This window comes from Scylla paramamosain, chromosome 3 (genome assembly GCF_035594125.1).
Source record: "Scylla paramamosain isolate STU-SP2022 chromosome 3, ASM3559412v1, whole genome shotgun sequence".
Lineage (NCBI taxonomy): Eukaryota > Metazoa > Arthropoda > Malacostraca > Decapoda > Portunidae > Scylla > Scylla paramamosain.
The window spans coordinates 705,001-721,676 of record NC_087153.1 but is presented as its reverse complement, the minus strand read 5'-3'; the positions used below and the strand labels follow the sequence as shown (position 1 = coordinate 721,676).

Genomic DNA, 16,676 nt, shown 5'->3' with positions numbered 1-16,676 from the left:
AGGTCCGGGGGGACGGATCAGCTTGCTCACTTTCTTTCATTACCTAGCTCAGAGCGTCGACATGTGAGCCCCTGCTCTTGTGAACCTTAAAACATTCTTAAGCTCTACTTCTTAGAGATCTTATGTTTGTCCGGCACATAGTTTTTGTTTTTTAATATGGGATTCTAAAACCCGAACCCATCTGTCCATGTTTCCAAAGTATTTTGGAGGTTCCAAGACCAGCTCACAAATCTACTGAACTCCATCACCCCCACTGGTGTCACCACAGCTTCAGATTATCGACCTATAGCTTTAACTTCCGTCTTTCGAAGTCTTTTTAATTTATCCTTAATAAGAAGATGCTTAAACATATATCTACTCGCAATCTTTTTAATCGTTAGTAATGGCTGATACACCATTTTATCATCTGACTTTCCTTTTTCAGTCTTGGTCATCTTCTCTTCGGGATTTTAGTTAAACTTTAGGTGTTGCCTTAGACGCATCAGATTTTTATTGAATCATATAAATCTTTAATTTCTATCCTTCTCACATACGTCGCCTATCCCTCCCCTCTACACCTTTATCTTCATTTTTATCTTCATTGCTGGCCCTTTTCCATGCACAAAAAGAGACAACAAGCACCTCTAAGTGGCCAGAAGTGTGCTCACTACCCAATTACGAGGCAGAGACAGTGGCCCGGTTTCTCGTGGATCAAGTCTTCACACGGTTTGGTGTACCCAGGGAGCTGCACTCTGACCAGGGGCATGAGTCTGAGTCTTGAGTCTCGAGTCGAAAACACAGTGATACTTGCTAAAATCCTAACAGCAGAGTGACTGGCCTTGGATAGTTTCAGTGGGCAGTGAACTGGTCAGGTAAGAAAACCTCCGGTGACGTAACATTACCTTTATTCTAATCGACACCTATTGAAATAAAAGTATGAATAAAGAACTATTCATAGATGTGCGCAAACCCGATATATATTCATTCCTTGCCGTATATGAGCCGCTTAATTCAGGAAGTCGATAAGCGCCATCCCTGCCCAAACTGAGTTAGGCATACCACTTTATTCCTCAACCATCCCTCGACCTTAAAGGTACACAGGGACACTCCTCTGGAAATTCTTAAAGTGGTAAAAATTCCCTTTATCTAAAAGTATCGGTAAGCTTTGTTGCTGGGTGATGAGAAGCTGTCGCGTTCCGTAAGCAGGAAGTCGATGAGCGCCACCTCTGCGTATTTTAAAAAATGGCTAGCCACACTTAACCAATCACATTGTCCCGTGATCTGGTTGATCATCAGCCAATCACAGCGCGCATTGCAACACTCTCTCCAGTACTCATCAAAACACCACGGCGTGTAGATCTTCCTAGGATTACGCTTATTATCTGTGCTTTTTCATTAGCATATGGTGTTTTTTGTGGGTTGCATGAGTGATATCAATAGTGATATCGATTAGCCTAGTACATTGTCTGGCATGCCAAAGAAGCGCAACCCCGAAAATTCGACGGAAAATGTTGCAAAGATATCTGGGCCAAGAAATATGTCTTCATTTTCGGTGAAGTTGTGAAGGCAAGGTCTGTTGGCCCATATATATATATATATATATATATATATATATATATATATATATATATATATATATATATATATATATATATATATATATATATATATATATATATTATATATTATATATATATATATATATATATATATATACACACACACACACACACACACACACACACACACACACACACACACACACACACACACACACACACACACACACACACACACACACACACACACACACATATACATATTATTCTAGGACTCGGTGAAATCTCGCTTTCATAGTTGTTCTTGGAAGGCTATTTTCGGCTTTAAGTCACCTTCCAAATGATTGGGTCTTTAACATTATTTATGTTGATATGATTAAGGTTTTGGTGACTCGCGTGATGCAAGACAGAGTAAATAATGCTTCGCTTTCACTTCCTCATTTTTTTTTTTAATGCTGCATTTCAATATTTCATTCCCATACCAAATTTGTCCTTTTGAAGAAGAAAAAAAAAAAAAATCAAATGACCTGTGCGTTTATCAGATGACCTCCCACCTGTCTCTCAGTGCCTTACTCCAATACATACTGATGACGTAGTGATGGACATCCCCTGTGCATACTTGACAACTGTGTTATGAGACACCAATCCTTTCATCTACACTGAGTGTTGCTGAAAATAGAGTGACGATGGTGTAATATGATACGTTAGCATTCCGCGCTGCACTTGATCCCAGAAAATACATTCCCTTTCTGTTCGGTCCAATTACAAAAGGATGGAGGAAAAGTTTTTGTTTCTCCATTAGCCTTTGCGTCACTGGTGTTCTCATTTTCCTTATCTCTTCCAAAGAAAATACATTTTAACTCAGGTATCAAAAACAATGTTTCTCTTACGATGACGTATTACTTCACTCCCACATACAATCATTGTTCTTATCCATTCTACTCATATTGATGTATATGACCGTTCAAGTCCTAAAGTTAAGAAAGTTTATGAGTGCATGTTCATATTCTATCCTGCACGTCATTTCAATCTCAATATATGTTGTGTTTGCTCTCTCCCACCTGACGCAAACGCATAAAAGTTAAATATGCAACACCCGCAAAGGAATTAAATCAAGAACAACCCATGAAACTGGAAAAGATGCAGAAAATAAACTGTTTCTGGGTAATATTAAGGTTCGAGATAGATTGATAATGAGATCCTTGTATTTATTCAACACAAAGTGAGCAACTGGCAATTCATTATTGAAAAAAAAGTATATTTGAGGATCACCAAAATATTAGTGACACTAACTTCACATGGTATGCACAGTAAACCTTGAAGATGACGCTGTATCTTCTCGCTGTCTGCTCGATACTAACAACTTAGACTTTTTCAAAAAGTAAAAATTCACTTATAAAGAAAATTTGAGGCTAAATTATCGTTGACAAAACATTTGTTTTATTATTACTCTCTCTCTCTCTCTCTCTCTCTCTCTCTCCTCTCTCTCTCTCTCTCTCTCTCTCTCTCTCTCTCTCTCTCTCTCTCTCTCTCTCTAACTCTCTATCTGTGTGTGTGTGTGTGTGTGTGTGTGTGTGTGTGTGTGTGTGTATATATATATATATACGAGTATATATATATATATATATATATATATATATATATATATATATATATATATATATATATATATATATATATATATATATATATATATATATATATATATATATATATACAGAGAGAGAGAGAGAGAGAGAGAGAGAGAGAGAGACATAAACAGATGTAGACATATCTTCACATACTAATACAATGAAAATTAGTTAAACATAATATAGTCTCACGCAAAGCTGTGGCCTTCTCCTACATGTGGCTTGAAGCAACTCTGTGTTTCTAACTAAAATTTTTGTTGACAGATGGTGAGGGTGAGCGGCGCGCTGCCCTACGTTTCCCTTCTTCTTGTGGTGGGCTACGACTCCGCCCACGCCTATTCCCCGGACGACCACGGCTATGACACTCCAGGTAGGGCTTGCCTGTGTTTCGTATGTATAATAATATTAATAATAATAATAATAATGATAACAGTAAAAATAATAAAAAAGTTTATTTAAAAAGGCAGTCATGAAACTGGAAAAAAAGTAGAAATTAAAGAAAAAGGAGGATGAAATTAAGTATCGCCAAGTAAAAGCACTGTATAATTTACAAAAACACTATTTTTCATTGGTTAATTTTATTTGTTATCAATAAGTTTTATTATTGTAGGAATGGGGTTGCTTTTGTGTCTGTCAATGGGAGTAGCGTTTTTTTTTTTTCTGTGTGTGTGTGTGTGTGTGTGTGTGTGTGTGTGTGTGTGTGTAAGATGTTTATAGATTATGGGTTTGTAAGATATTGTAAATTATAAAGTAACGATAAGAAAAAAAATAAAGAATCTATTACTTTACCACCGCCACCACCATACCTGTTTACCCGACAAAAAAAAAAAAAGAAAAGAAAAGGCACACAAACAGGTTCTCTTATCCCCCAATTACCAACCTCAACCTGCTTTCTTCCTCCCCTCGCCCCCACACTAAAAGTAATCACAGTCTTCTTTATATCACTTAACAAACCGTGAGGCGGTCTGACACTTGGCATTATGATGAGGCCGTGGTATCCACTCATTCACTAACATACTCACTCAATATTCACCGACTCTATCACTAACATAATTACTCCACTCACTCACTCACTACATGATAAATAGTTCATACACTCACTCATTGTCGGACTCACTTTCACATTCACTCACGCTCAAGAAGCACTGATAAACAGAGCCATTGATTTGCTGAAAGGGAACTTTTATGTGGTTGCAATAAGTGAATAGTGTCGATATTGATTTATTCAACTAACTATTAATACATCTTTTTACTTTTTTCTCCTTCTTGCTGTGTCGTGTATTTTTTTTTTCTATGGATTAAAATTAAATCATAAATTTGTGAGTTATCTGTGGCCGAGTGATGAGGAGAGTTACGTTTGATGGTGGGTGAACGAGTTGTTGTTGTTGGTAATTAAATACACACACACACACACACACACACACACGGTCTGGTGGCGCAGTGGCGAGCGCGCCCGATTCAGAGGTCCCGGGTTCGATTCGCGGGTCAGGTTAGGAGTCTTTGGTCGGACTCCTTTGTTTTGTAGCTCCTAGGTACCTGGTGTGAGTCGGGAGCTGTGATCCACTGTTTAGGGGGAGAAAACAAAACTCTTGAAAAATACCCGTGGTGGCCTAATTACCCTTGGCGTGCAGGGCCCGTTCGTAAACAATGCCATCAGAGGGTTGTAGTTGTACTATATTGAATTTTCTTTACACACTTTTCAACGGGAATACGTTTCAGCGCATATTCTCAAAAGGAATTCCTATGTCCAACTTCCTCAAAAGTCATAATATGAGGTAAAAACAATTTAAAATCCAAGAAAGTAATATTTACAACCTATTTCATTCCACAATTTAAAGTTGACAAATTGTAAACGTGTTTTAGCGGCAGACGGTGATTGAAATATGACCGACGACTTCTGAAAGTCATAAGACTGACTATCATAAATTCTGTTAGTTATGTTACGGTTAGCTACGGTTGACCATAAGCACTATGATGAAAACGGGCCCTGGTCTTCCAGACTGTCGGTGCCAAGTGGCAGCCTAAGTATCGCAGTGCTGATATTTTCTTTGGATTAATGTATGTAGATTTTCAGCCAGTAAGGCTGTCATGTCCTGTATTTGAAATAAGCTGTTAGTCATTATTATTATTATTGTTGTTGTTGTTGTTGTTGTTGTTGTTGTTGTTGTTGTTGTTGTTGCTGTTGTTGTTGTTGTTGTTGTTGTTGTTGTTGTTGTTGTTGTTGTTGTTGTTGTTGTTGTTGTTGTTGCTGTTATTATTATTATTATTATTATTATTATTATTATTATTATTATTATTATTATTATTATTATTATTGTTGTTGTTCTTGTTATTTTACACACACACACATAGAGAGAGAGAGAGAGAGAGAGAGAGAGAGAGAGAGAGAGAGAGAGAGAGAGAGAGAGAGAGAGAGAGAGAGAGAGAGAGAGAGAGAGAGAGAGAGAGTGTTCTTTAAAGTGGCTATGAAAAACAAAAGATAGCGTTTCCATTATTAACAAAAAAATATATATATAATAATAATGATAATAATACACAGCCATAAAATAAAAAGGACAAGTCATACAAAGGCAGCAGCGCCGTTACAAAGACGAGACCGCGACGATCAGTGCAACGCCACACATTGACATAGACATGAACGACAGTAATATAAAGTGATTTTCATTACTTTTTTTCACATCTTCATCATAATCTTGCATTTTCAAGTACAAACATCTTGAGTGGAGGAGCTATCGATGAAAGAGAAAATTGCTGCGCAAAGTAGGCGAGAGAGACAAACAAGGAACAGCAGCACCCGCTCACCCGTTCAACGCCAAAAAAAAAAGGTCCCACGGGTTGTGGCATGCCTCTCTTACAGGTGTTGCTGGATGCTTTATTGTTGCCTTACACATAACAATATATATATATATATATATATATATATATATATATATATATATATATATATATATATATATATATATATATATATATATATATATATATATATATATATATATATATATATATATATATATATATATATATATATATATATATATATATATATATATATATATATATATATATATATATATATATATATATATATATATATATATATATATATATATATATATATATATATATATATATATATATATATATATATATATATATATATATATAAAGAACCTGACATGATGAAATAAGAGATGAAGAAGTGAAGGTAACAAGAAAAATTGATAGAATGATAGTTAGGGAAAAGTAAGGGAGCCTAAAAAGGTTTCTTGTCTTAATATGACTTGAGGTACTTATATTGTTTTCTCTTTAGGTATGCATAGGAGCTCAAGTCATATTACGACAAGAAATCTTTTTAGGCTCCATTACCTTTTCCATCTTTCACAGTAACAAATGCGGTTTTCTTTTTATTAAAACCATTATTGTTTCAGTGAAAAGAAAACCGCTTTTGTTACATTGAAAGATGGACATCGCAAAAAGTGAGAAAAATCAACAAGACACTATGATAAAATAGAAATGCCGGAACCAAAAAAGCAGGAATCACACGGGAGTGGAAGGGTGTGGCTGTAGAAGATGGAAGTTTTGAGAAAGGAGTGGAGGAAACAAAAGACAATCACGAGTAAAAGCAAATGTGAAAGGGAAATTAAGGATGAAATCAGATGGAATAATGGATGATGGAAAATTAAATAAATAATAGCAGAAGAGGGAAAGACAGGAAAGGGAAGCATGGATGAGAATAAGAGAAGAAGATTGAGAATTGTAGGAAAAGAGATGAAGAGTGGATAGGAAGATGAAAAGGAAAAGAAATGTGGTAAGAGTAAGAGGTGTGAAAATATAAGAATAAAGAAAGAGCAAGACTTTGAAAATAGATTAGTCTCCATCTACTTACTTGACAAACTTCCAAGTGTGATTTTTCAAGACACTTCACAATGCAATTTTGAACTTGATTTCGGCCTATCTCTGAAAGTGGCTGGGACTTCCAATGGATTTTCGCACCACTCTTTTATTGCCCTTGGCCAGAACCCCTATTACATGAAAAAAAAATCTGACATCATCGCCCTTGACTTTCTCGTTCCTCCTCTCCGAGTGCCTCCTTAACCCACCTCTCCGTAACTCCTCCCTCACCCCGCCTCTCCCCCCGCTGTTATCTGGGGTACTCACCTCAACCTTCACGTCAATTTTACACCGTATTTCATTGTCCCCTTCATCCTTTTTTTCCTTCAATTTGCCATTCTATGTTCTCTGCGTTTTCGTTCAATAATTTCTCTCTCTCTCTCTCTCTCTCTCTCTCTCTCTCTCTCTCTCTCTCTCTCTCTCTCTCTCTCTCTCTCTCTCTCTCTCTCTCTCTCTCTCTCTCTCTCTCTCTCTTTCTCTTTGACCGACACGAACAGAACAGTGTTTCAATATGATGAGAAGGACAGTGTCATTGGTGATCAGCAGTGAAGGAGTCATGGATGACGTCATCCTAGAAAATAGGTCTAGTGTTGCCCAAGAAAGAAGCTATTAATTCTAAACTGCAATTTTTTTTTAAAATTTGCTAATGGAATATTAAGTTTAGCAAAATTGATCAAATATATATTTCGTGAGTACTCCTTGAACATTAAACATTAAATATTATGAAAAGTAATGTTACAGATTATTCTCCATCGGTATTAAATAGTCACCCTTAACGAATCTAACTTTGACAGGTATACTAAATTGTGAATTTCATTGACAAGGAAAAAAAAAACTTATCTCGGCGGCTGCGACGTCCTCTATTGGTTGTCTTGATAGATATGTGAAAAGGTGAACGTGACTGACACCCTAGGAACAATCCACTGATCTTGGCCTGTACCCTGCCTGCTCTTACTGCGTCCTCACCTGCGCCCCCAGCTTGCGTGCCTTGCCTGTACCCTTGACCATTCACTAAAGAAAAATCAAAGCCCCCTTTTTCTCCCTCCTTGACCTTCTTAAGTTTTCTCTCCTTCCCCTCTTCCAATCCTCTCCATGTTTTCTTTCCCTTCCGCTCCTTCCTCTCTTTCATCGTGCAAGCCTTTCCTATTTTGTAATGCTGATATACGGAACTGCAATTTTCGTGAAATGTTAGTAAGAAAAATTATGAAAATGTAAGACTGACTCAGAAAGTAAATAGAGAAGGAGAGATGAGGAGGAGAAGGATCAGATTGAGGGAAAAAGAAGGATAAAAGATGGAGGGAGGCAGATTTAGGATTTAAAAATGGGGAGGAGTGAAGAAATGGAAGAAGGGAAGAGATGGGGGATGAGGAAGGAGAGAGAGAGAGAGAGAGAGAGAGAGAGAGAGAGAGAGAGAGAGAGAGAGAGAGAGAGAGAGAGAGAGAGAGAGAGAGAGAGAGAGAGAGAGAGAAAGTTAAAGACATGGAAGGGGAAGACCTGGGAGGTCTAGTAGCAGGGAAGATGAAGAAAAAGGGAAGATAGGATAAGGAGGAAGAGGAGATAGCATAGGGAAAAAAACATGAAGCAAAATCAAGTAAATAGTGCCTGAAAGCAGATTTTCAGAGGAGAGCTAATGATGACCTGGTAGACATTCTCATAACGAAGGAAATATTAAACATAAGATAGTTTGGCTGAAAAGTTTAAATCACCAGGACAAGAATACTAAAACAATGCTAGGAGACTGTTTAATGAATTTATCCTTAATATTTGTAGAAAATCATCAAATTCTTCTTTAGGGAAGAAAATAAAGCATCAGTGTCAAACCTTCCTGCAGTTAACCAGACTTCAACTGCAGGTGAATTAATTGAGTCTGTAACTGTGAGAGAGATTGAGCACAGTTTAATAAAAAGATTCCGAACATATCCTTACTATATGGAAGTCATTCCTTACAAATTTGTTAAGTATTAATACGAAAGTTTATGAGGCGTCAGATAATGGAGATATTTATGACATACTGTAATATGCCTGAATTTCTGCAAGGCACTTGATAAGGTGCCCCATCAAAGGCTATTGAGCATGGTTAGGTAGAACAGGGTAAATGGAAAAGACCTAGGACGGACTGGGTAATGGCTACAAATCTGAGCCAGTACAAGTAATTAGTGCAGTACCATTTAAAGCAGTCTCAGGAATGTTATTATTACATCATGTGCCTTAATCATTTAGATAACAAAACAATATTAGTGAATCTGCAGACGAAACAAATATAGATAGGATAATCAGGCTGGAATAAAGCCAGGTTTACACTACTCGTTCCACAAGTCCGTCTGACGAGGCAGTGCGTCATCAGTGAAGTCACTACGTCGACGCGAAAATTAATAGGAGTTACCTAATATTCTTCCATGAGACGGGAGAGCGTTGTTGGGAACAGCGTTCCTTACCCCAAAAAAGCAGATTTCGATAAAATGAACAATCAGACAGATAGATGATAAATGCTATTTGTAACTAACGTATGTGAAATGCTTGGCGCACATAACAGGTGCATGGTGAAGAACGTGGCTCCTCTAGTAACAGAGAGAAGAACGGCAATAACAAGCTACAGTTAGCTCACATTTCCGCCACAGAAAACAATGTATAATAGAGGTCTGAAACAGAGCTAATCGTGTGTTAAGATTAATCTTTAGGATCGTTAAAAGTAGACGTCCCAAAGTAATATTAAAGGTTTATTTTTAGGACTGATCAGACCTCATTTATACTATGCTGCACAGTTCTGATCTCCATACAGCAAGACTATAAGTCTGTTAATAGAGAGAAGAATTGTTAAAAATGTTCAAGGAATACATAATATCCCTTGCGAGAGGAGATGAAAGATTTGAAATTTACTTTCATTAGAAATGCGTAAGTAGATTACGAGGGGATCTGACTGAATTATTTAAGTGGCATAGTAAGGGATATAACAAGGGTGAAATGAACAAATCTGTATAAGGAGATATAACAAAGGTGACTTTAACAAAATCCTTAGAGTTAGTGATGCGGGTAAAACCAACCGTAACGGGTTCAACTTTTATGAAGATAAATTTTAAAGAGGCACAAAATTTGTTTTCAAGGGGTGGTAGATAAGTGGAATAGTCCAAATAATTAGGTTGTTAGTATCAAGTCCATAGGGAACTTTTAAAACATTAGATAGAATTATGGGTAGAGACGAGTTGTTGTTACATGGACGGTATGTTTTTATAAAGGGACTCCCATTTATACAAGTACGTCTGCTGCATTCTTGAAGCTTCCGTACTTTCTTACGTTGTTATGAAAGAGAGAGAGAGAGAGAGAGAGAGAGAGAGAGAGAGAGAGAGAGAGAGAGAGAGAGAGAGAGAGAGAGAGAGAGAGAGAGAGGGAGGGAGGGAGGGTGGGAGGGAGGTAGGGAGAAAAGGCGGCATTTCCAGTTTTAAAATGAGAGTAAAGAAGAAGGAAGTAAAAAAAAATAATAATAATGAGCAGGAGGATGGCGAAAATAAGGGAGAGGAGATAAATAAGAAAACAAACAAAAAAAAGGGAAGGGTATAGGAAAAATGGGGGAGATATGGTTGAGCGGAAAGAGAAGAGAGAAACAAGACGAAGACCGAAAGAAAGTAGACATGAAGGGTGAGGAGGGAACGAACTAGAACGAGGAGAAAGGGATGAAAGTAACAAGCAGAGAGGTAGAGGAAAGATGGGGAAGTAAGACAGAAAGGGGCTTGCCCGTAGAAAAAAAAATAAAATAAATAAAATAAATAAATAAATAAATAAACCATTCAATGAGAGGAAGGATCATCCGTTTACATTATGTGCTGGAAAACGGGAGGGAGAGAAGAGGAAATTACGGAAATTATTATGTGTGAGTACAGAGAAAAGAAGAAAATATAAAATGGGGTGTGAATATAAGCAGGAACGTAGAACAGATAGTTAAACATGAATATCGAAGAAGTGAAGAAAGATGGACGATGCATGAATATAACGGAGAGGGGAAAGAAAAGAAAATATGTATAGGTAAGAAGTAAATAAATGGAATTCTTAATCTATACACATATCTATGAGAGAGAGAGAGAGAGAGAGAGAGAGAGAGAGAGAGAGAGAGAGAGAGAGAGAGAGAGAGAGAGAGAGAGAGAGAGAGAGAGAGAGAGAGAGAGAGTCTAAATTGGACGGTGATAAAACAAAATGAGAAATTCAAAAAAACAAAAATGAATGGGAAGGGGGAGGAAGAGAAGAAGCAGGAGGAGGAGGAGGAGGAGGAGGAGGAGGAGGAGGAGGAAGAAAACATTCGGATGATAACCAAAAAGAAGACTGAGACTATGATGATAATGGAGACGACAAAGAGGAAAAAAGCAGAATGAGAAATAGAACATAAGCGTATAACAATAAGACACGCTCTCTTTCTTTTACTGGTACAGGAGGTCGGCTAAGGCCACAGATCTGCTACATGCTTGTTCCTGGTGAAAAAAAAAAAGTTAGCTACAGAAGAGCCTCCAAAACCTATAATTTACTTCTGCTATTGTTCCAACAGTCGTCTTTTGAAGCAATTCAAGGTATTCAAGATGGGGGAAGCCAGAGACAAGCCGAGAGTTACAGGGTTTACCAGTGAAAGGAGTGAAAGAGTTAAGGTACAAGTTGACTCTTGAATGAGTGAGATTGACGATATTGGAGTAAAGTTAAGAGGAGAGTCTTGTAGAGCGACGACGCGTAAGAGGGAGTGAAAAAGGAATGCAGCTGACAAGTTCAGAAGAACAGTAACCATGGAAATACCAATAGAAGAATTCAAAAGATGCAGCATTTCCAAGGAGTGGGAGAGTGAAAACATTCATTCAGAGGAGGGGAGCTGATGTGATGAAAATCTTTTCACTCCACCCTGCTTAGTAAGGCAATCTGAGTGGAGTTTTCCCTTCCTCCCAATGGATAGTAGGCATCCGTACTCTAGAGAAGGACGGATAAGAGTTGTATAGATTTAGCATTTGTGAGGAGGGACGTTAGCAGGGATGACACAGAACACATTACTTCATGGAAGCTGTTTTATCAAGTCTGAGATGCGAAATTTCCAGTCGAGATCTTTAGTAAAGGATAATCCAAGTATTTTCAATGTACGTAGGAGAGAGGAATTGTTGTGTTACTGAAGAAGGGCGGATGATTTTCTGGAAAGTTGCTTTGAATAGATAAATGAAAGAGTTGAGTTTCTGAGGCAAGCTTTGTCCTGTCCCTTTCAGAATTTATAGGAAGATCAAAAGTTAGGTTCTCTCTGGTTTATGTACCTGAAATGTTGAGCTGGATATCTGGTGAAGGACACAGAGACGAGTCATCAACCTAAGAGTGGATAGAGCATGATTTAGGCTAAGATCACTCATGAATAATACGAAAATAGTGAATGATAGACCAGAGCCATGTGGTATACATAGTTAATATGATATGGAAAAGAATAGTGGCCATCCACTATTGCCGTCATAGAAGTGACGGAAAGTAAACTCGAGATAAAGGTACAGAGAGATGGATAGAGACCATCATGAGAGGAGATCAGAAATAGAAAAAAAAAAAAATCAAACTCTGTCAAAAGTTTTCGTCATACTTAAGGCAACAGCATAGTTTTCTCTGAAATTCTTAAAAGAGAATGGCCAAGATTCACTACAAATATGAAAATATCACCAGTGGACCCCCGATACGTAATCCATACTGACGATTAGGGATAATTCTTTGCGCAAATAAAAGCTTATTAACCTTCCTGTTGAGAATAGACTGAGAAGCTTTAGCAAGACAGGGAATCATTAGTTTGAGCGACTGGAACAGCTGAATGTACATAAGCAAACTTCCAACGAGAACGAAAGGTCGAGAGGCAGAGTCGTAAGCAAGGCCAAAAGATATAGGTCTACTTATTATCCCCTATCTACCTCCCAACCATGGGGAGTGGTTAACTATAGTCTGATATCACAGGTGGGAATAACCCTATTCTTTTTTTTTTTCCTTTTTTTTCACACAGACCCAGGTCAGTTTGTTTCTGGTGATCCAAACGCATGCATCTCTCGCTCATTGCCCTTGATGCAAATGTTTACTGCTCCACCCCTGCTACCCTTCTGCATCTCCCTCTTCTTGTACACACGTCTATGTATAAGATGTTGGCTATTATTATTGTTGAGGTGGAGGTTCTGGATGCTGGGATATCAATAGCATGGGGGTGGAGGCATGAGATAGGAGAAGCAGAAATGTGAAGGGAAGGGAGTTTGAGAGTTTGAGTGTATTGGCGACCCTCATCTCCCTCCAGGTGATTTCTAAACCTGACTGACTGCCCGAGGAATCCGATGACATGGACGAGTCATGGCAGGAGGGATGAGGCTTGACAATATATGATGGTGTTATGCAGTACTGATGTCATAGAATTACAATAAAGCTTTAATAAAGATTTACATATAGTAGAACTTGATTCCTAATACTTGTTTACATCACCTCTCTCTCCATTTCCTTCATCCTCACCATTCTCTCTCTCTCTCTCTCTCTCTCTCTCTCTCTCTCTCTCTCTCTCTCTCTCTCTCTCTCTCTCTCTCTCTCTCTCTCTCTCTCTCTCTCTCTCTCTCTCTCTCTCTCTCTCTCTCTCTTCATTAGTGACATTATTAACGGGTCAAGTTCCTCCCATACCCCTGTGCCTGAAATTAATAACTAGGAGATTGCCTCTTACCGGATGGCGGGCGATTCAGAAGATTAGGAATCGTGAGCGTGAGAGCGAGTCAGATCGATGAATACATGAACGCAACAACTTTGGTTAAAAAATGAGGCCGGAGAAAGAAAACAACAAAAGAATTTGCATCTCAGTAGCCTCATATACCTGGGTATCAGTAAGGAATAGAAGGAAAGACTGAAATGAGGTGATGTCTCCACAGATTAAAAAAAATAATAATAATGATAATATTAGGCTGCGAAAGTTGCACAAGCTGACATTATAGAGGAGGATGGAGGGGGCATAGAGATATACCTAAGTCAGAGCCTCTAATGGACAACTCGACATAGAGGCTTTTGTGGTTCCCTGCCCAATAGGAACACCAGGGATGTTTGCTTTTGAACCATGGCAATTCATCATAATAAATTGAATCTTAATATTGTGTATGCATTGATATTTCTTGTACTGCAGTGTACATAGTAGTATATTTCTTTAGAATGCAGGTTGCTACTGCTCTCTGCGGCATTAAGACACGAAAGGAGACGGGGGAGGGTCAGCAGCAGGCTACCAGCACCCTCACCATTCCTTGGAAGCATTAACAGGAGCAGCAGCTGTCTAGTGTCTACTCTTTACCTATGTAGTTAACACAGTATCTCTTCCATCCCTTTATTTTTCTCTACCTGCATCCTCCCAAGAGAGAGAGAGAGAGAGAGAGAGAGAGAGAGAGAGAGAGAGAGAGAGAGAGAGAGAGAGAGAGAGAGAGAGAGAGAGAGAGAAATTCAAATTCAGATATATTATTATCCACCGAAATTGTTACACATGAATTACAACAGGCACATACTTAAACATATTATTAATAACATCAAACACTCGTCATAAGGCATCAAAAATCGTGAGTGTAAAAGGAATATTTGAATGCAGCACAAAAATGCCTCTATGTATATTTAAAAACATGAAAATGTAATTTATCTCTAAAATTATTATTGGAACAGTTATCAAAAATAACTATTTAAGGAACAATGATAAAAGGCAATGTCTAACTAAACTAGAATACTGAAAAAGTAGAGAGAGAGAGAGAGAGAGAGAGAGAGAGAGAGAGAGAGAGAGAGAGAGAGAGAGAGAGAGAGAGATGTGTGCAGGCGACAGGCACGTGCGTATTGACAAACAGACTGGAACAAACATCCAGAGAAACGTAAACAAAAACAGTCACACACACACACACACACACACACACACACACACACACACACACACACACACACACACACACACACACACACACACACACATATATATATATATATATATATATATATATATATATATATATATATATATATATATATATATATATATATATATATATATATATATACAAACAAACGAACAAACATACACCGCTCGCAAGTCACTATCTGATAATCCCCAGCTGTCACCTGACTATCCTGGGCTCACGTTGTGTTCATGTCACAGAGGATTTTGTCTGTGATGAGTGAGCAGTTGCTGTCCTCGAGCGATGGGATCCTATGTGTGGGGTGTGTAGCATCTCAGTCTCCTTTGATCCCACTACCATGAGCTCCGGGCTCTCTCTCGGACACTGGCTCTTAACCTTGTTGGAGATACTGAACCCCGCAAGTTTCATACGTGCATTCACCGAACCCTCCGTAGTTGGAAAAATAAAATAGTGCACAAAATTAACCATGCACACACACCTCCGCCGAACCCCTGAGAGTGACTCACCGAACCCCTGGGGTACGATCGAACCCATGTTAAGAACCACTGCTCTAGGACATTTAAACGGCATTCATGAGTCCGGCACGTGACACTCGAGACTGCGGTGAATTAAACACACACACACACAACATAAGAAACATACAAAGCTTGGCATCTCTCTCTCTCTCTCTCTCTCTCTCTCTCTCTCTCTCTCTCTCTCTCTCTCTCTCTCTCTCTCTCTCTCTCTCTCACATTCCACGCAGGTTTGAACCCTGGACGGGCTAAGCGTTTTGCTGGGAAACTGAGGCAGAGAAATTACCAGCCAATGGATGGGGGAAATAAGAAGGGATGATGAGGGAGGAAGGGAAAGAGACAGATTTTTTTTTTTTTCTGTAAAGAAACAAGACAGAGACAAAAAGAATGGAGGGGAAGCAGTCGTGTGAGGGAGGGTGGGCGAGGAAAAATGTGAGGAATTGGTCGCACCGAGAGTGATTTTCCGTGTATCTAGCTATTGCAATGGTCACTCTCTCTCTCTCTCTCTCTCTCTCTCTCTCTCTCTCTCTCTCTCTCTCTCTCTCTCTCTCTCTCTCTCTCTCTCATCCTCTCATTTGCATACAATGACCGCTCATCATCTAAAAACTATTTGCTGACTGAAAAAAATTATGTGATACTCTGCAGAATATTTCTCTGCATTTATGATTATATTGCCTGGCTGGAGTTTCTTCAGCAATACATAGTTTTCAGCTGTCCTTTCATTAAACATATTACGTATTCAGATGCTTCACATTCCATCTATTCTTTTATGGGTGGTTGTGGTGTACTTGTTTCCGCGTCTTACGACTCCATTGGGGCGTATTGCTTCCTTCACACACTGGTTCCTTCGTATCTTCAAGTCTTCGCTATGTAGTTCTTCCTGCCGCTGGATACGAGTGCGCATTTCTGTTCGATGCTGGGGGATGCAATACGATCTATTCGACACTAGACTCTTCTTTATTAGCCGATCGATGGATACTAACCTGATAAAACATGAGAAGGATAGATGGCGGTACCCCGTATGTGGCAGTCAGCCCAGTACAGCCTTGCACAGAGGAGACAGGAATGAGCACCGAGGCTGATATGAAGATGATATTTTGGCACTATGCACATTTACCTTAGCTTCTACTCGTATCTGGCATAATATTCAGAGAGAGAGAGAGAGAGAGAGAGAGAGAGAGAGAGAGAGAGAGAGAGAGAGAGAGA

General features: G+C 38.6%; 1 protein-coding gene across 1 annotated transcript in view; it reads left to right on the top strand.

The window, feature by feature from the left end:
- The first annotated feature begins 596 nt into the window (after positions 1-596).
- Positions 597-16,676, top strand: part of LOC135088722 (uncharacterized) — a 75,452-nt gene continuing 59,372 nt past the window's right edge. The window contains exons 1-2 of the mRNA XM_063983693.1: positions 597-779; positions 3,434-3,539. Of these exons, the coding sequence (XP_063839763.1) occupies positions 597-779; positions 3,434-3,539 (289 nt within the window). The remainder of the gene's footprint in view (positions 780-3,433; positions 3,540-16,676) is intronic.